Raw genomic sequence first — 19,601 nt, 5'->3', positions numbered from 1 at the left:
AGAGCCAATCAGATGCATCCTCTAGTTATATTCCCGGAAGTTAAGAATAGCCTGTCATTGCGGAAGTAGCTTCAGTGAAGAAAACCTTTTTTATTGAGAATTGAAATATAATAATTTACTGTTGTGAGAAAACGAGTCACGTCATATAGTTAGAGATTACTACCCGTTTTACTGTGTCTATTGCTGGCTTTTTGAAAAGGAGTAAAATGTGTAATGGTTGTGTGCAGAAAGAGTACCCCGACAGGGTGAGTGAGTCTGGTTAAAAAATCGGACCAAAACTGAGAATCTAGTGTAAACATATTTGCAGTAGTAGTCACCTAGTAACCGTATATAACTCTGTATTTTATGATGACTGCTTGTATCAATTTTACGTTGAAGAGGATCTTTCTGTCAAACTGAATATGGAATCTAACTTAGATAATTGTTTGTCAACTGTAAAATACCTTCATCTCTGGTTGTCAGGGGAACACATGTTTGGAGAATGGCTCCTACCTGATGAACTACCTGGGCTGTGCCAACTGTCACCAGAGGGACTTTGTGTTGATCAGCAACAAGGCCACAGAGGATGAGGATGGAGAGGAGATAGTCACCTATGATCGTGAGTCAATGTTGTTCCAGTGATGTTTCGGGTCAAACGTTTTTGCAACAGCAAACAAAACAAGCATTTCTAATTGGACAATTTCGGATAGTATCTCCCAGTTTCTTCTGTTTTGTGTCTAATGAACATGGTCCTGAGAAAGGTGTGTGTGTGCGTGGCTGTGCTGGAGATGTTTTTCATCTTACAAGTGGCCTTTCTTTACTACCTGGCAGATGTGTGTAAAAACTGTGACCACGTCGTAGCCAGGCATGAGTATACCTTCTCTGTGGTGGACGATTATCAGGTAAAGACTTCTCCTTTGAAGGTTAAATACTCACTGAATAACAGTGCAATAGTACCCTGTTCACGCTACTGAGCCAAGCCGAACCAAGGCAAGTTGTACTGTGCTGGCATGGTTACACATCCACCAGAGTAATAATAGAGAATATATCCGAGCTAGCACAGTAAGGTTCAGGTCGGCACAATGGTGTGAAAAGGGCTGAAGACTTCCATACCATTATGTGAAAGAAACTATTTAAAAAATTATGTTGGTCCAAGGTGGGTGTCACAATGTTAAATACCTCATAACTGCATTGACTATTCTCTGTGATTTCTCTCCTGACGGTAACGTCATGGGCCTCTATCCACTCCAGGAGTACACAATGTTGTGCATGCTGTGTGGGAAGGCGGAGGACTCCATCAGTGTGCTGCCAGATGATCCCAGGCAAACCGCCCCTCTCTTCTAGAAGAGTACAATGACAGACTGAGATGACCAGATGTAAACAATCAAGAACTGCAAGCTCAACATGGACCAGAAGTCCCATGAAAGAGATGGACTATTAGCATTCTAGAAAATAGACCAGGTATTCTAGAACACATATCACTTCTCAAAGCCATATAGCCATGCATCTCTATATGGCTCTGCCCAGACATAACATTTCACTTATAGAACACAGAGCTTGTCTAAGATGGCAAGTCCTATATTCATCAAATTGAAGGAATAATACCAGTCTTCTTTAACATAGACTTTTCATCAGCATTAAGGGTAAGCAAAGACTACATAGTATAGTACATGCTACTCTTCATTGACCACAGATGTATATACTGTCCAATTTTGCTAGAATTAGATTTAGGGCCTAGTTCACTCAGTAACAACCCCAACCCCCACCCCATAAGCACTATTAGAGATTCATCTTGGCTTATCAGAGCGCAAGAAGAAGCTACTACCATATCACATATACCTAAGGATCTACATTAAGTTTATTGAAGGTTTGGGGGCTAAGGGTTGTTTCTGTATAGGGCCTATGTTGGGGGCTAGGGGTTGTTTCTGGACAGGGTCTAGGTTGGGGACTAGTGGTTGTGTCTGTATAGGGTCTAGGTTGGGGCTAAGGGTTGTTTCTGTATAGGGCCTATGTTGGGGGCTAGGGGTTGTTTCTGGACAGGGTCTAGGTTGGGGACTAGTGGTTGTTTCTGTATAGGGTCTAGGTTGGGGATAAGGGTTGTTTCTTGATAGGGTCTAGGTTGGGGACTAGTGGTTGTTTCTGTATAGGGTCTAGGTTGGGGACTAGGGGTTGTTTCTGTATAGGGTCTAGGTTGGGGATAAGGGTTGTTTCTGTATAGGGTCTAGGTTGGGGATAAGGGTTGTTTCTTGACAGGGCTTAGGTGAGGGTTATTTTTTAGGGCTTGGAACCCTAGTTAGACTGCTGTTAAGGATAAATAACTGTTACAGATCACATGTCTGTTTAAATAGATTTGACAGTATTGTTGTTTAAATATTAAGTAAAACAAATGTTTGTATGTTGGGGGGGGGGGGGGGGGGCAATGGAACTTGACACTGTACGCATTTGTTGGTTGCATCATAGCGTAATAAAGACAACGTGTAGGTAGTCTACTATTTTGAAAATCTATTCTTTCATACAGTGCCTTGCGAAAGTGTTCGGCCCCCTTGAACTTTGCGACCTTTTGCCACATTTCAGGCTTCAAACATAAAGATATAAAACTGTATTTTTTTTGTGAAGAATCAACAACAAGTGGGACACAATCATGAAGTGGAACGACATTTATTGGATATTTCAAACTTTTTTAACAAATCAAAAACTGAAAAATTGGGCGTGCAAAATTATTCAGCCCCCTTAAGTTAATACTTTGTAGCGCCACCTTTTGCTGCGATTACAGCTGTAAGTCGCTTGGGGTATGTCTCTATCAGTTTTGCACATCGAGAGACTGAAATTTTTTCCCATTCCTCCTTGCAAAACAGCTCGAGCTCAGTGAGGTTGGATGGAGAGCATTTGTGAACAGCAGTTTTCAGTTCTTTCCACAGATTCTCGATTGGATTCAGGTCTGGACTTTGACTTGGCCATTCTAACACCTGGATATGTTTATTTTTGAACCATTCCATTGTAGATTTTGCTTTATGTTTTGAATCATTGTCTTGTTGGAAGACAAATCTCCGTCCCAGTCTCAGGTCTTTTGCAGACTCCATCAGGTTTTCTTCCAGAATGGTCCTGTATTTGGCTCCATCCTCCCATCAATTTTAACCATCTTCCCTGTCCCTGCTGAAGAAAAGCAGGCCCAAACCATGATGCTGCCACCACCATGTTTGACAGTGGGGATGGTGTGTTCAGGGTGATGAGCTGTGTTGCTTTTACGCCAAACATAACGTTTTGCATTGTTGCCAAAAAGTTCAATTTTGGTTTCATCTGACCAGAGCACCTTCTTCCACATGTTTGGTGTGTCTCCCAGGTGGCTTGTGGCAAACTTTAAACGACACTTTTTATGGATATCTTTAAGAAATGGCTTTCTTGCCACTCTTCCATAAAGGCCAGATTTGTGCAATATACGACTGATTGTTGTCCTATGGACAGAGTCTCCCACCTCAGCTGTAGATCTCTGCAGTTCATCCAGAGTGATCATGGGCCTCTTGGCTGCATCTCTGATCAGTCTTCTCCTTGTATGAGCTGAAAGTTTAGAGGGACGGCCAGGTCTTGGTAGATTTGCAGTGGTCTGATACTCCTTCCACTTCAATATTATCGCTTGCACAGTGCTCCTTGGGATGTTTAAAGCTTGGGAAATCTTTTTGTATCCAAATCCGGCTTTAAACTTCTTCACAACAGTATCTCGGACCTGCCTGGTGTGTTCCTTGTTCTTCATGATGCTCTCTGCTTTTGACGGACCTCTGAGACTATCACAGTGCAGGTGCATTTATACGGAGACTTGATTACACACAGGTGGATTGTATTTATCATCATTAGCCATTTAGGTCAACATTGGATCATTCAGAGATCCTCACTGAACTTCTGGAGAGAGTTTGCTGCACTGAAAGTAAAGGGGCTGAATAATTTTGCACGCCCAATTTTTCAGTTTTTGATTTGTTAAAAAAGTTTGAAATATCCAATAAATGTCGTTCCACTTCATGATTGTGTCCCACTTGTTGCTGATTCTTCACAAAAAAATACAGTTTTATATCTTTATGTTTGAAGCCTGAAATGTGGCAAAAGGTCGCAAAGTTCAAGGGGGCCGAATACTTTCGCAAGGCACTGTATATACTTTACAGAAATATAAACGCAACATGTAAAGTGTTAGTCACATATTTCATGGGATGAAATAAAATATACCAGAAATGTTCCATATGCACAAAAAGCTTTTCTCTCAAATTTTATTGCACACATTTGTTTACATCCCTATTAGTGAGCATTTCTCCTTTGCCAAAATAATCTATCCACCTGACAGGTGTGGCATATCAAGAAGTTGATTAAACAGCATGACCATTACATAGGTGCACCTTGTGCTGGTGACAATTAAAGGCCACTCTAAAATGTGCAGTTTTGTCACACAACACAATGCCACCGATGTCTCAAGCTGAGGGAGCGTGCAATTGGCATTCTGACTGCATGAATGTCCACCAGAGCTGTTGCCAGAGAATTTAATGTTAATTTCTCTACCATAAGCTGCCTCCAATGTCATTTTAGAGAATTTGCCAGTATGTCCAAACAGCCTCACAACCGCAGACCACGTATAGCGTTGTGTGGGCGAGCGGTTTGCTGATGTCAACGTTGTGAACAGAGTTCCCCATGGTAGCAGTGGGGTTAAGGTATGGGCAGGCATAAGCTATGGAAATTGAACACAATTGCATTTTATTGATAGCAGTTTGAATGCAGAGAAACTGTGATGAGGTCATGAGGCCCATTGTCGTGCCATTCATCCATCATCACCTCATGTTGTAGCATAATAATGCACGGCTCAATGTCTCAAGGTGCTGCACACAATTCCTGGAAGCTGAAAATGTCACAGTTCTTCCATGGCCTACATACTTACCAGACAAGTCACCCATTGAGCGTGTTCCATTTCCCACCAATATCCAGCAACTTCGCACAGCCATTGAAGAGTGAGACAACATTCCACAGGCCACAATCAACACCTGATCAACTCTGTGAGAATGAGATGTCACGTGGCATGAGACAAATGGTGCTCACATGTGAAATCCATAGATTAGGGCCTAATGGATTTATTTCAACTGACTGATTTCCTTATATGAACTGTAACTCAGTAAAATCTTTGAAATTGTGGCATGTTACCTTTATATTTTTGTTTCACTAAATGCCATATGTACACCCGATTTGATTTTCTGCAATCCTGAAATTATGATAAATTATTCTGCAGTGGGGAAATGAAAAATACTCTTATTTTGCTGGTCTGCATCATAAATATATTTGATCGGGACCAGTTTATAAAAAAATACAGATTATTTTTTAAAGCGGACACTGTACAAATGATTAAAAAAAATAATATATTTGCAATGATATCCATGCACTTTTTTACATTAATTCAGTATGAGTTGTAATTTTTCTTTACATTCCAACATTGTGACACCTCTGCATGACCGAAGAGATTTTCTCACAACAAAAGCATACAAATACATTGTAAATATGCCAGAGTGAGTGACACTTTAAAATAGCTCAAATTACAATTTGTTTCATCTACTGTAGTGGTTTCTAAAGGGAAGGAGGAATGAAGTTTACATACCCTGGTCCTCACAAATGAAGGCTGATGTGTTGGTGCAATAAGAGGAAAACGTAGTTTGACTGAACAGCATTAAAGTGCTCTCTATACTAGGGTAAAATGGTCCATATATACACACTAGGAGACCTCCTTTCCATTCCTCAAATATGATACAATACAGATATTTTTGGTCTCATTGCATACACACATACATAGTGTTAAGAGCACAGGACTAGGGTCGGGGAGAGAAGAGTTGGCATTCAAGGTTTTTTAGGAAACCTTTTCTTCGTTTCGACTGCAGAATCGAGCTACATTTGTCAAGTACTTTCAGTTCGAGACGCATCCAACAAATAAATAGACACATTCTATCATACATTTTACATTACATACAGTACATTCCCTGGAGTACAGTAGTAGATAGATATTTACACATGCTATCAAAGACCAGATACAGTATATTCTCTGTACATACATTATTAAAGTCTTAGTCACCATTGCCGCCTGGGTCGCGTGCAGTGGGGAGGAAACGTTTTGAATCTCAGTGAAACGGAGAGGTACATCCTGAACGTGTCTGTTAACCGGAGCAAAACGTTTTACTACAGTGTGCCCTTCTGAACAGCAGGTTGGCATTTATTGGGATGACTCATGTACTGGAGGCAGCTCTCCAGGTTGGTCACTAGCTGACACAGCCACAAAGTACAAAAATATAATTTTAAACCTAACCCTATGAAGACATAATTGTTACGATATATAGCCAATTTTGACTTTGCAGCCGGCCTATCTAGTGGAAATCGTTGAGCTCTGCCTCCAGGACAACATTCATCCTCCTGCACAACAACCTGTTGCCAATTCTGTCCACTTATCGGCTCACTTTGCCACTGCCTTTGCCCTCGTGGCTGGAGACCCTTCCTCGGGCACCGGGCCCTGCACCCCACGGTATTCCCTGCTGCCCGCTGAGCCTGTCCTGGGGGTACCGTGGAGGGGGAGGGGACCCCGAGAAGCTGGACGGAGAGCAGCTGCGCTCCACGAAGACCCCACCCCCCTCGCGGAGCTCGTGACGGGAGGGGGAGGAGCTGAGTGAGCGCTGCAGCAAGGAGGAGGAGCTACGGGGGCGCGGCGGTGGACTGAAGAGTGCACCGCCGCGGTCCTTCATCAGTTGGGTCAGGCTGGCCAGGAAGTCAGCATCGCTGGTGCTGCTGGCGCGCACCCGGAACCGCCGGTGCCTACTGGAGCAGAGAACAGAATAAAAAATAAAAAACTGCAACCCTTACTATTACAGCCTACCAAGGTTGCGTTTGGCAGGGCACAATGTTGTGGAACTTTCAGACACGGCTATGTAATGTAGAGCAGACAGAATGAAAAATAAGAGGCTGTCCAATGAGAAATTTGCCAGCGGAATTCATCACATTTCTATATGCAACGTGCCATAACGCTTGCCCTACTGAATGTTGCCCAGTGCTGTGACATCATGCCATGTTTTTCATACCTGTTGTCTACAGCCGGGCGGGTGGGCGGTTTCCCGGGAGGCGGGCGAGGCAGGAACCTGCCGGAGGAGGAGAGCTGCTGATGCTGCTCGGGCCCCAGAAGAGGGGAGTTAACGGGACGCGGGATCTTACTCCTGCTGCCCGAGGAGGAGAGCGAGAGGGAGAGGGGGTCACGGTCCTCCCCAAGCCAGTCGGAGCGTGAGCCGCGGTCCGAGCAGGACAGGAGACGCTCTCGGACACCACAGGGTAGCAGGTTGTCGCAGGAGAGGGATGGCGAGGGCGAGTGGGAGGGCGAGCCGGGCACAGGGCTGCTCCAGCGGTGACGGCGATCCGTGGTGAGGGGGGTGGGGGAATCCGGGGCGGTAGTTGGGTCTCGTACAGGGATGCGGCTCAGTCTGGACAAGGAGGGAGATTCCCTTTGCAGGAGGACCGGAGGGGGTGAGGAGGAGACAGTGACGGCATTCTCTGCGGTGCCTCTAGCTTTCTCAACCTGGGGGCGCTGGTTGGGTTCAGAGGAACGGTCGGGGAGGCCAGAGTCGCTCTCTGGGTCTTTATCGTTGGCGAGGTGGGCTGGGATGAGGCTTGGCACAGGGCTGGGGGCTGACTGGACCGTCTCACCAACCTTGCCCTCTTGGGGGTCGGTGGGTCTGGTGAACGGGGCCTCTAACGGTATGGCTTCACTCTTCTCTGTCACGGGGGACTGCGGTACGGGGTTGGGAGACTGTAAATAGAGACAGAAGGCAGAGATGATTGGGAGACGGGGTGAGGAGGCACAAGTAGAGCAAAGTACAGATTTCTCTGTGTATCTGGTGTGTGTGTACAGTTCTTAGAATTCAAAAAATAACCTGCAGTAAAGTAAAAAACATTTCCTTCAAAGTGGATGTAAATGCACCGTCAGGGCCATTTCTAAGAAATGCTGCACCAAAACATTTAGAAAAAGTAACATTTGAATTCCCAGAATAGATCTGTACGTATGCATGGAGTATCTGTGTGAGCATTTCTTCTGCCAAACCTTCACTCACCTGCTCCATCTGAGCTCGGCCCAAGTGGCCTAGCATCCCAGGCAGCCTCTTGCCGCCCAGTAACCAGGTACAGGGCAGGGCCATGTGGGACTGGACGGGACTGATTGGGCCTGAGGGAGGCTGTTGGTCCTGGGCCTCTGCTTGGGTCCCTGGTTTATCCCCATCCAGAGCGTCGTCTCCTGGAGGCTTGGCTGCCCCAGAGGCCCCGCTGCCTCCCCCCTGTTCCAGCTCCAGCATCACCCACTCCTGGGAGTCTCCCTCCTGGGGTACAGTGCTAAGGTTGAGGGCCACAAAGCCTCCACTGCTGGCCCCAGCCCCCTCCTCCTGGTCGGGGGTCCCTGTCGCCTGGTCATCATCGCAGGGGGTGCCAACCTGCTCCCCTTGCCCACCGTCGTTCTCTGGGATGGTCTTCTCTCGCTCCTGAGGACGCTGCTTCCCCAGACTGGAAATATAGAAGACATTTGGGAATTGACATTTGCGTAATCGTTCAATTCATCTTTAAAGTTGACTAATGGAAATTAGATCTGCCTAACTTGACAATGAACAGTCCAACAAAATAGAGCTTGGCTGAAACAAAAACCTGAATACAGAAGGGAGTCTTAAGGACTGTTCATTTGTTAAAACAAATCACTCTGCCTTGTGCCTGCCTCGTCCTAGTGCAGTGGTTCTCAAACCTGTCGTCGGAGACCCTCAACAGTTCCATGTATTTAATCTCTTCCAGAGCTAGAACACTGATTTTACTTTTCAACTAATCATCAAGCCCTTGACTGGTGAATCAGGTGTGGTAGTTCAGGGTTAAAACCATACTGTGAAATGTCTAGCGGTCCCCAAGAGGTGGTTTGAGAAGCACTGTCCTAGTGCATATTGTAGCACAATATAAACAATTCAACTACTGTAGCACAATATAAACGATTCAACTACTGTAGCACAATATAAACGATTCAACTACTGTAGCACAATATAAACGATTCAACTACTATAGCACAATATAAACGATTAAACTACTGTAGCACAATATAAACGATTCAACTACTGTAGCACAATATAAACGATTAAACTACTGTAGCACAATATAAACGATTCAACTACTGTAGCACAATATAAACAATTCAACTACTGTAGCACAATATAAACAATTATTCAACTACTGTAGCACAATATAAACAATTATTCAACTACTGTAGCACAATATAAACAATTCAACTACTGTAGCACAATATAAACAATTCAACTACTGTAGCACAATATAAACAATTCAACTACTGTAGCACAATATAAACAATTCAACTACTGTAGCACAATATAAACGATTCAACTACTGTAGCACAATATAAACAATTAAACTACTATAGCACAATATAAACAATTCAACTACTGTAGCACAATATAAACAATTCAACTACTGTAGCACAATATAAACGATTCAACTACTGTAGCACAATATAAACGATTCAACTACTGTAGCACAATATAAACGATTCAACTACTGTAGCACAATATAAACAATTCAACTACTGTAGCACAATATAAACGATTCAACTACTGTAGCACAATATAAACAATTCAACTACTGTAGCACAATATAAACAATTCAACTACTGTAGCACAATATAAACAATTCAACTACTGTAGCACAATATAAACAATTCAACTACTGTAGCACAATATAAACGATTCAACTACTGTAGCACAATATAAACGATTCAACTACTGTAGCACAATATAAACGATTCAACTACTGTATCACAATATAAACAATTCAACTACTGTAGCACAATATAAACGATTCAACTACTGTAGCACAATATAAACGATTCAACTACTATAGCACAATATAAACGATTCAACTACTGTAGCACAAAATAAACGATTCAACTACTGTAGCACAATATAAACGATTCAACTACTGTAGCACAATATAAACGATTCAACTACTGTAGCACAATATAAACAATTCAACTACTGTAGCACAATATAAACGATTCAACTACTATAGCACAATATAAACGATTAAACTACTGTAGAACAATATAAACGATTCAACTACTGTAGCACAATATAAACGATTCAACTACTGTAGCACAATATAAACAATTCAACTACTGTAGCACAATAAACAATTCAACTACTGTAGCACAATATAAACAATTCAACTACTGTAGCACAATATAAACGATTCAACTACTGTAGCACAATATAAACAATTCAACTACAGTAGCACAATATAAACGATTCAACTACTGTAGCACAATATAAACAATTCAACTACTGTAGCACAATATAAACAATTCAACTACTGTAGCACAATATAAACAATTATTCAACTACTGTAGCACAATATAAACAATTCAACTACTGTAGCACAATATAAACAATTCAACTACTGTAGCACAATATAAACGATTCAACTACTGTAGCACAATATAAACAATTCAACTACTGTAGCACAATATAAACAATTCAACTACTGTAGCACAATATAAACAATTATTCAACTACTGTAGCACAATATAAACAATTCAACTACTGTAGCACAATATAAACAATTCAACTACTGTAGCACAATATAAACGATTCAACTACTGTAGCACAATATAAACAATTCAACTACTGTAGCACAATATAAACAATTCAACTACTGTAGCACAATATAAACAATTCAACTACTGTAGCACAATATAAACAATTCAACTACTGTAGCACAATATAAACGATTCAACTACTGTAGCACAATATAAACGATTCAACTACTGTAGCACAATATAAACGATTCAACTACTGTATCACAATATAAACAATTCAACTACTGTAGCACAATATAAACGATTCAACTACTGTAGCACAATATAAACGATTCAACTACTATAGCACAATATAAACGATTCAACTACTGTAGCACAATATAAACGATTCAACTACTGTAGCACAATATAAACGATTCAACTACTGTAGCACAATATAAACGATTAAACTACTGTAGCACAATATAAACAATTCAACTACTGTAGCACAATATAAACAATTCAACTACTGTAGCACAATATAAACAATTCAACTACTGTAGCACAATATAAACGATTCAACTACTGTAGCACAATATAAACGATTCAACTACTGTAGCACAATATAAACAATTAAACTACTGTAGCACAATATAAACAATTCAACTACTGTAGCACAATATAAACGATTCAACTACTGTAGCACAATATAAACGATTCAACTACTGTAGCACAATATAAACAATTCAACTACTGTAGCACAATATAAACAATTCAACTACTGTAGCACAATATAAACAAGTCAACTACTGTAGCACAATATAAACAATTCAACTACTGTAGCACAATATAAACAATTCAACTACTGTAGCACAATATAAACAATTCAACTACTGTAGCACAATATAAACAATTCAACTACTGTAGCACAATATAAACGATTCAACTACTGTAGCACAATATAAACAATTCAACTACTGTAGCACAATATAAACGATTCAACTACTGTAGCACAATATAAACGATTCAACTACTGTAGCACAATATAAACAATTCAACTACTGTAGCACAATATAAACGATTCAACTACTGTAGCACAATATAAACAATTCAACTACTGTAGCACAATATAAACGATTCAACTACTGTAGCACAATATAAACAATTCAACTACTGTAGCACAATATAAACAAGTCAACTACTGTAGCACAATATAAACAATTCAACTACTGTAGCACAATATAAACAATTCAACTACTGTAGCACAATATAAACAATTCAACTACTGTAGCACAATATAAACAAGTCAACTACTGTAGCACAATGGTAAAAGGAACTGACTAGGCCTCGAGGAAGCGTTCAATGGTGGGCTTGGGTTCGGGGGCCAGTCTCTTCTCAAAGGCCAGGCTCTGGCTGTGTCTCATTCTCCGGAGCAGGGGGGCTGCCCGGTCTAGGAACATGGTCTCTGAGCGCACCCGTCTGGGAGAGCTCTGGACGGAACCTGTGTTGGGGCTCTGGTTACCCCCCTGGTTCTGGCTGTGCTCGTCCTCACTCACCACCTGGAGAAAGGGTAGGAATGTGTCACAAAAAAGGTGTTGGGAGTAGGAAATACTATTTTAAAGGTAGATTCCACGATATGAAGTTAACAAAGCCAGGTGACTTCCTACACACACACACAAAGAGAGGATGAGGTAAGAGGCTAATCTCATTCAGCCCCTTGCTTCTCCCTTAGTAATATATTTGATTGCTGTTGCTGTCTATGCTCAGGTCATATCGTCACATAATTGCGTCTCAGTGGTGTTCTGCACATTGTTAATGTAGCTGGACTAAGAACAGTAGAGTAGCTTGAAAAATGCTGCTGGTGACGTAGACAAGGTTAGCTGAACTGCAGCAGTTAAAGGAAACTAACAGGGGTGTTTCTTTCATAGCATGTGTTCCTCTGTCTCAAACCCTGTATTTATTTTTATGGTCAATACATTTTAAAAGTGTGTGTGTTCCAATCCGGACCTTCCTGATGAGTGTTTTTTGTTGTTTCAGGGCTGCGGTGTGTTTTCGGTTGCGATTGCGGTCCATCTCCTCCCACACGTCGGCACCCTGGGCAGCACGTTGGTGCTGGGCCGGGATGGGGGGACAGTTGTCGGCGTCGCTTAGGCGCTCGCCCTGCAGTACGTCCTCAGTGTTCTCCCTCTGCAGCTCGCCGGGGAGCACCGAGGCGTTGGCCATGCTGGGGGAAGAGAGAGAGAAGGACAATGGGAGAACGAGAAAGATGAGAGAGTAAAAGACAGCAGAGAGAGAGAGGCAGGGGGGAGGGAATGAGAAAAGGAGAGAGATGAGATAGAGGAAAAAGAGGTGGAAGGTCATTCAGCTGCTACTTCTCAGAGCACAAATTAGGACTGTGGTTTCCATGGGGATCTCTAACTGACTATGAAGGTTTCCCCTTCCCCCTGAAAAGCTTGGAGTGTAAAAACAACCTATGGGTTGACTGGCATGAGTCGGACACAAGTTGGATCCCGTCAATTTGAAGGAAGATATTATAGTCCAATCAGCAAATGCTGACCAATGAGGCATTAATTACAAGCATTCACACAAATATTCTGCATCCCACCAATCAACAAGAAGCCAGACAAAGTACATTTCTGAATCTTAGAATAGAACAGTTACTACTTTGGGTCTGAGTTGCAAAATTTTGTGAACTTTCCCAAAATGACCAGGTTTTCCAGAAATCCAGGTTGAAAGATTCCTGGAATGGGGATGGAATAAGCAGGAATTTTGATTAAGTTACCCAACTTTTGCAACCCTACTTCTGATACCACACAGTTATACCTTTCCCCTACTTTTTTAAACAATTAGTCCACCATTATTTCAGTTCTTACCCCATGTAAGCTGGTGTGAGGCGGGTGAATTGCTGAGCGGTGGTGGCCGAAGCGGTGATGGTTAGCATATCCTCCGAGTCGCACCTCTCCCAGTCATACGGGTCGTTCTCCAACACACTTTGACTCTTCATGGCATTCTCAAACACTGATATTAGTAGCTGGAACAGAACAACCCAAACCATTGATATTTAGCATTACAAGACAACAGGAAGATAATCTATTGTCGGCAGACAGAGGCACAGGGGTTGGGGTCATTTCCATCCAAATTCAGTCAAATTAGGAAGTAAATAAAAATTCAAATTCCAGTTTGAGAAAGATTGGAATTTCAGTTTATTTACTGGATATTTATGAGGTAACGAGCATGTATGGAAAGCTATAGACCTGATAGTCAGGCTTAGTGTAGTAGTCCAAGGTCAGGATATGATCCAGGAAGACGCTGAACTCTGAAGGGAGATGTTTGAGCATTAGGTGATGGTCGTAGGCCTCCTTCAGGTTCCCCACCTGTTCCTGTGAGTAGAGAGAAAAGAACATGAACACACATGCACGTACACATACACATGCACACACACACACACACACACACTTACTTTGTCTTTGACCTTCCTCCATGGTAGCTGGCCCACCATGAACTCCACCAGCATGTAGAAGAGAGACCAGAGGTCGTCATGGCGACCCATCTCCTGCAGACCCCAGACACACACATCATGTGTGAGCAAGGTGAGAACAGTCATACAGCTGTATATATACACACACAGTACCAGTCAAAAGTTAGGACACACCTACTCATTCCTACCTGGTTAATTAAAGGTTAAATAAAAAATAAAATAAAAAAATCCTGGGGTTTTCTTTATTTTTACTATTTTCTACATTGTAGAATAATAGTGAAGACGTCAAAACTATGAAATTACACATATGGAATCATGTGGTAACCAAAAAAGTGTTAAACAAATCAAAATATATTTTATATTTCAGATTCTTCAAAGTTGCCTTGATGACAGCTTTGCACACTTGTAGCATTCTCTCAACCAGCTTCACGAGGAATGTTTTTCCAACAGTCTTGTTGGCTGCTTTTCGTTCACTCTGCGGTCCAACTCATCCCAAACCATTTCAATTGGGTTGAGGTCAAGAGATTGTGAAGGCCAGGTCATCTGATGCAGCATTCCATCACTCTCCTTCTTGGTCAAATAGCCCTTACACAGCCTGGAGGTGGGTTTTGGGTCATTGTCCTGTTGAAATACAAATTATATAGTCCCACTAAGCGCAAACCGGATGGGATGGCGTATCGCTGCAGAATGTTGTGGTAGCCATGCTGGTTAAGTGTGCCTTGAATTCTAAATACATCACTGACAGTGTCACCAGCAAAGCACCCCCACACCACCTCCTCCAAGCTTCAAGGTGGGAACTACACATGCAGAGATCATCTGTTCACCTACTCTGCGTCTCACAAAGACAAACCAGTTGGAACCAAAAATCTCAAATTTGGACTCATCAGACTAAAGGACAGATTTCCACTGGTCTAATGTCCTTTGCTCATGTTTCTTGGTCCAAGCAAGTCTCTTCTTCTTATTGTTGTCCTTTAGTAGTTGTTTCTTTGCAGAAATTCGACCATGAAGGCCTGATTCACGCAATCTCCTCTGAACAGTTGATGTGTCTGTTTCTTGAACTCTGTGAAGCACTTATTTGGGCTGCAATTTCCGAGGCTGGTAACTCTAATGAACTTATCCTCTGCAGCAGAGGTAACTCTGGCTGTCTTCACAAGAGCCAGTTTCATCATAGCGCTTGATGGTTTTTGCAACTGCACTTGAAGAAACTTTAAACGTTTTTGAAATGTTCATGTCTTAAAGTAATGATGGACTGTCATTTCTCTTTGCTTATTTAAGCTGTTCCTGCCATAATATGGACTTGGTCTTTTACCAAATATCTTCTGTATACCACCCCTACGTTGTCACAACACAACTGATTGGCTCAAACACATTAAGGAAAGAAATTCCCCAAATTAACTTTTAACAAGGCACACCTGTTAATTGAAATGCATTCCAGGTGACTACCTGGAGAATGAGAGTATGCCAAGAGTGTAAAAAGCTGTCATCAAGGTAAAGGGTGGCTACATTGAAGAATCTCAAATATAAAATATATTTTGATTGTTTAACACTTTTTTGGTTACTACATGATTCCATATGTGTAATTTAATAGTTGTGATGTCTTCACTATTATTCTACAATGTAGAAAATAGTAAAAATGAAGAAAACCCCTGGAATGAGTAGGTGTGTCCAAACTTTTTACTGGTACTCTGTGTGTGTGTGTGTGTGTGTGTGTGTGTGTGTGTGTGTGTGTGTGTGTGTGTGTGTATATATATATGGTTGACCCCAAGTAAAGGAGAGGGGGAGAGACTCACCTTATTCTTGTGTGCATTGACTGAGGCATAGCGCACAGTTCCTCTGAACCCTGCCACGGGACGGGGCTGAGAGAAAGAGAAGAGCGAGAGAGAAAGAGAGAGAGAGATAAGAAATTAGATTCAAGCTGGAGTATTTACACTAGCATACTACTTAGAATACATGCCCAATACATTGCTTCATTATAAGTGGACATTGGACTGTAGCCAGAGAATTGCACAAATGAAACTGGGACCTAATACATAAACACACACACACACACGCACGCTGCAGGCAGGCACGCACACACACAGGGAGGAATACTTACAGGGCGCACTTCCTGACAAGAGTTGGTGAATTGCCGGGCCAGACCAAAGTCAAGCATGTAGCAGCATCGGCACGTGCTGGCCAGGCGCCCCATGGCAAAGTTTGACTGGAGCGGTAAAACACACAGGTAACATCAGTCAGTGCTACTCAGTCTCGTCCTTAACATTAATCTGATTGAACAGGCAATTATCTCAAGGTAAACCCGGTAACACTTTTCTGCAGAGCCTGGTATAAAATAAGTACCATGTACTATTATTGTCTCATTAAATGTTCCTTCTTAATAAAAATGTCTGGGATTTAGTCAGGATCATTACGAGATGACCAGGAGACATTATAAGGGGGTCGTACATGCTTATGACAAGTTGTGCAATACATTATTACTGGATAATAATGCGATATACCTGCATTAATGATTTAAGTTAAGGTGTTACTAGGAAATCCTTTATGCTCTCATTTGGTTCCCTCACTCCTGATGCATCACCCCCCATTGTTCCCTCATCGTGACCCCATGACCTCTCACCGGTTTGATGTCCCGGTGCAGGAAGCCCACAGAGTGGATGCTCTCGATGGCCTCCAGCATCTGCTTGCCCAGCCTCAGAGTGGTGGAGATGGTGAAGGTGCCACGAGACATAGTTCTGCGCAGGTCTGCCAGATTCCTCCCCTATAGGACACAGAAAAGCAATGGTTTTTGGGATGGAGTATGGGACATTGTCATGGTCACCCAAGGCTGAGCTACTCAATCATGCATTTACACACATTTTTAAATACGTTATTTGAATCCACAAATCACATTACAATCAAAAGGTTTGAAATATTCCAATGAGCGGACACGCTGCACAGCCTACCTGAAGCTCCATCACCACATAGTTGAAGCGGTCATTACGACCACAGCCCACAAAGCGACACACGTGATCTTTCCCTGAAACAGAGAAACATAAATGTAGCTTACATGTCCTAAGGCACACCAGGTATGTACCGTATCTGGCTAAATTATTCATCTAAATATGCAATCAATATTTTCCATAAAGGTTTGATGCAGGTTTTTAAGTGAATTTCCTAGTTATGGACATTTCGGTGTTTTACTAACGATGTCCATTTTAGACGTATTCCTCTCTCTCACCCTGGAGCTTCTTTAGCACAGCCACTTCCATCTTCAGCACCTGTTTGGGCTGCTGTGCAGACTCCACCTTCAGGGCCACGTTGACCTGGCTCAGTTGATCCAGTACCTCGTAGATCTCCCCGAAGCCTCCCCCGCCAATCTTCTTCACCTGCAAATGGAATGGAATTCAGGTAGTAAAGAAAGAAGAGAGGTGGTGAGAGGAGAGAAAGCGACAATGAAAATCTAAGTGTCCTGTGTGAAAAGTTACATACTGTACCTAGGGGGAAAACAATGGTACACACACCAGCAGTCCATATCCTACGTTGAACATGATATTCTGAAGAAATGTTGAATTAATGAACACTTACGTAACACATTATAGAAAGCCGCCTTGACAATATCTCTGCTGCAGTCTGGCTATGAGAAAGGGCGCAGCAACAAAACAGATTTAACGCAAGCTAGCTGTGCCCTTTCTGCAGCCGGAAGTATTTATAGTCACTCACCACTCTCCATCTCTCCCGGACCAGGTCTGTCACTGACAGGATGTCTGCCGCCTGCTCTACAACGCAACTCATCTCGAGTGCTCCCAACGAAGGTCTGAACCTGGCATTAGTGTCACTGGCTTCTTACTGCAGTAAGGGAGAAAGGACAGAGACAATTAGATGTTTCATCTGACAAATCATGCAAAAGTATTGGAGACCTTGGCTACCTCCATCTACATGTGTCCTCAGTGAGATGTCATAATTTGCGTGCTGTCACTGTCATTTACCAATAAACTAATGTAAAGGACGTATTGAAACATTTTAATCTATTTGTTTATACCCACAGCTATAACAATTATTGTTTATATCAAACTGGATAATCACTGAAAATATTAATAGCCCAATCCGCAGAATCTACAACCTCTATTGCACGCTAGCTACTTTTTTTTTGCCAAGTCCTTTACTGCACTAGGTGGTTTTAAGAATGGTAATGCATGAGTATTACACACTGACAGAATGACATTAGAGCTGCTTGTTCACAACTTCCCTTAACCCTCTTTGATGCTTCAGTTAGCCAACAGACATAGCTAGCTAGCAATTTACCAAACCAACATATCAATCATATTCCAGCATACTCAGCACATTTAGACAAACTCTGTCAATAAGAATTTGATTTGATATTATCGGCCAAGCTGGTTGGCTCGCTAGCTAACGTTAGGTCTAATGTCTTGCAGTAGAGGGAGAAATTGTACAGTTAACTGGCATTGATACAATTTGCTAGCCTGCACCAGGACGACCTTACCTTGCTTCGCTTAACAATAAAGCGCCACCCTCTGGCTCTGCATCCACTGCCTGGCAGCGTTAGCTAGTTATCAACAAACCAATGCTAGTGAAGCTATCTTTCTAGATAACTAACGTTAGCTAGTTACAGTACCTACCTAACTATCCGACACGTACCAGCTAGTTAGTTGGTACAAGCAAATGTTTTTTTCTTATCTCTTTCTTGTCTCTTAGCTACCTAGCAAAATAGCTAGCATGCTATTTAACGTTAGCTAGCCTAGCTAGCAAGGCAGATGCACATGCGGCAGTTTCATCCTAACTTATTACATCCAAACCTACCTTGTTTGATTGCACCATTTCCAAACATGTAGCTACTATTTAAAATGCAGGCAGTTAACTGACATATCCACATATCCATTGCTGTGAGTCCTGCTTTCAACTCTTAAAACATGTTATTGTGCACATAACGGAATGGCTAGAAGGTTTCTCCTCCGCTCATTCACCCAACAGCATCGGTTACGTCACGGGCAAGCGCTCCCCCTTACATTGATCATCCCTCTGCATCTTTGCAGAGTTCTCTCTGTTTATCTCCGCTGCCGGGGTAGGAAGACGGAATATAGATGTCACTGTCACAGCATTATCAGAACCAACAGTGTTTCCTGGCACATGCGGAGAATGTGATGAGATTGTGAGAGTACAGTATTATGCGCAAAAAAAAGTGGCACCCTCAGGACAGCAACGCAGAGTCAATGCAGAGTCAGTGCAGTACTGCATTGACACCTGAATATTATTGACAATGACAGGGTACTGGCATTGAACAAATTGCAGTTCAGACAGCCAATTAAATCAATGCTAGTTGTGCAATAAAATGATACAATAGATATATTTGGAAATTCAAATGATGCTTTATGATATATATCCACATATCCAAAGTATGACGGCGCGGCAGGTAGCCTAGTGGTCAGAGAGTTGGGTCAGTAACAGAAAGGTTGCTATATCGAATCCCCGAGCTGACAAGGTACAAATCTGTCGTTCAGCTCCTGAACATGTTCCTAGGCTGTCATTGTAAATAATAATTGTGTTCTT

General features: G+C 42.3%; 2 protein-coding genes across 2 annotated transcripts; one reads left to right on the top strand and one right to left on the bottom strand.

The window, feature by feature from the left end:
- The first annotated feature begins 14 nt into the window (after positions 1-14).
- LOC139414974 (churchill domain containing 1) lies at positions 15-2,496 on the top strand. Its single transcript, XM_071162656.1, has 4 exons — positions 15-245; positions 463-598; positions 811-881; positions 1,231-2,496. Exons 1-4 carry the CDS (start codon positions 207-209, stop codon positions 1,321-1,323), a joined length of 339 nt encoding a protein of 112 aa, XP_071018757.1. The 5' UTR covers positions 15-206; the 3' UTR covers positions 1,324-2,496.
- Positions 2,497-5,159: 2,663 nt separating this feature from the next.
- LOC139414975 (tau tubulin kinase 2b) lies at positions 5,160-18,996 on the bottom strand. The gene is made up of 15 exons (XM_071162657.1): positions 18,855-18,996; positions 17,757-17,882; positions 17,275-17,422; positions 17,000-17,073; positions 16,675-16,815; positions 16,156-16,260; positions 15,851-15,916; positions 14,043-14,135; positions 13,837-13,962; positions 13,456-13,613; positions 12,590-12,806; positions 11,924-12,141; positions 8,082-8,523; positions 7,062-7,780; positions 5,160-6,798 (listed from the first exon to the last, which is right to left on the bottom strand). Exons 2-15 carry the CDS (start codon positions 17,826-17,828, stop codon positions 6,435-6,437), a joined length of 2,943 nt encoding a protein of 980 aa, XP_071018758.1. The 5' UTR covers positions 17,829-17,882; positions 18,855-18,996; the 3' UTR covers positions 5,160-6,434.
- Positions 18,997-19,601: the final 605 nt, after the last annotated feature.

The sequence above is a fragment of the Oncorhynchus clarkii genome, chromosome 8 (genome assembly GCF_045791955.1).
Source record: "Oncorhynchus clarkii lewisi isolate Uvic-CL-2024 chromosome 8, UVic_Ocla_1.0, whole genome shotgun sequence".
NCBI classification, from domain to species: domain Eukaryota; kingdom Metazoa; phylum Chordata; class Actinopteri; order Salmoniformes; family Salmonidae; genus Oncorhynchus; species Oncorhynchus clarkii.
The sequence above is the reverse complement of the archived record's forward strand: the minus strand, read 5'-3'. Positions and strand labels throughout refer to the sequence as shown.

Bases quoted from the DNA above. Each gene is read 5' to 3' on its own strand.
- LOC139414974 (XM_071162656.1), top strand. From the start codon at position 207: ATGTGTAATGGTTGTGTGCAGAAAGAGTACCCCGACAGG. The intron at 246-462 runs GTGAGTGAGTCT...TCTGGTTGTCAG, and splicing joins AGAAAGAGTACCCCGACAGG to GGGAACACATGTTTGGAGAA. The intron at 599-810 runs GTGAGTCAATGT...ACTACCTGGCAG, and splicing joins GGAGATAGTCACCTATGATC to ATGTGTGTAAAAACTGTGAC.
- LOC139414975 (XM_071162657.1), bottom strand. From the start codon at position 17,828: ATGAGTTGCGTTGTAGAGCAGGCGGCAGACATCCTGTCAGTGACAGAC. The intron at 8,524-11,923 runs GTCAGTTCCTTT...CTATATTTCCAG, and splicing joins GAACGCTTCCTCGAGGCCTA to TCTGGGGAAGCAGCGTCCTC. The intron at 7,781-8,081 runs GTGAGTGAAGGT...CTCTATTTACAG, and splicing joins GCCGAGCTCAGATGGAGCAG to TCTCCCAACCCCGTACCGCA.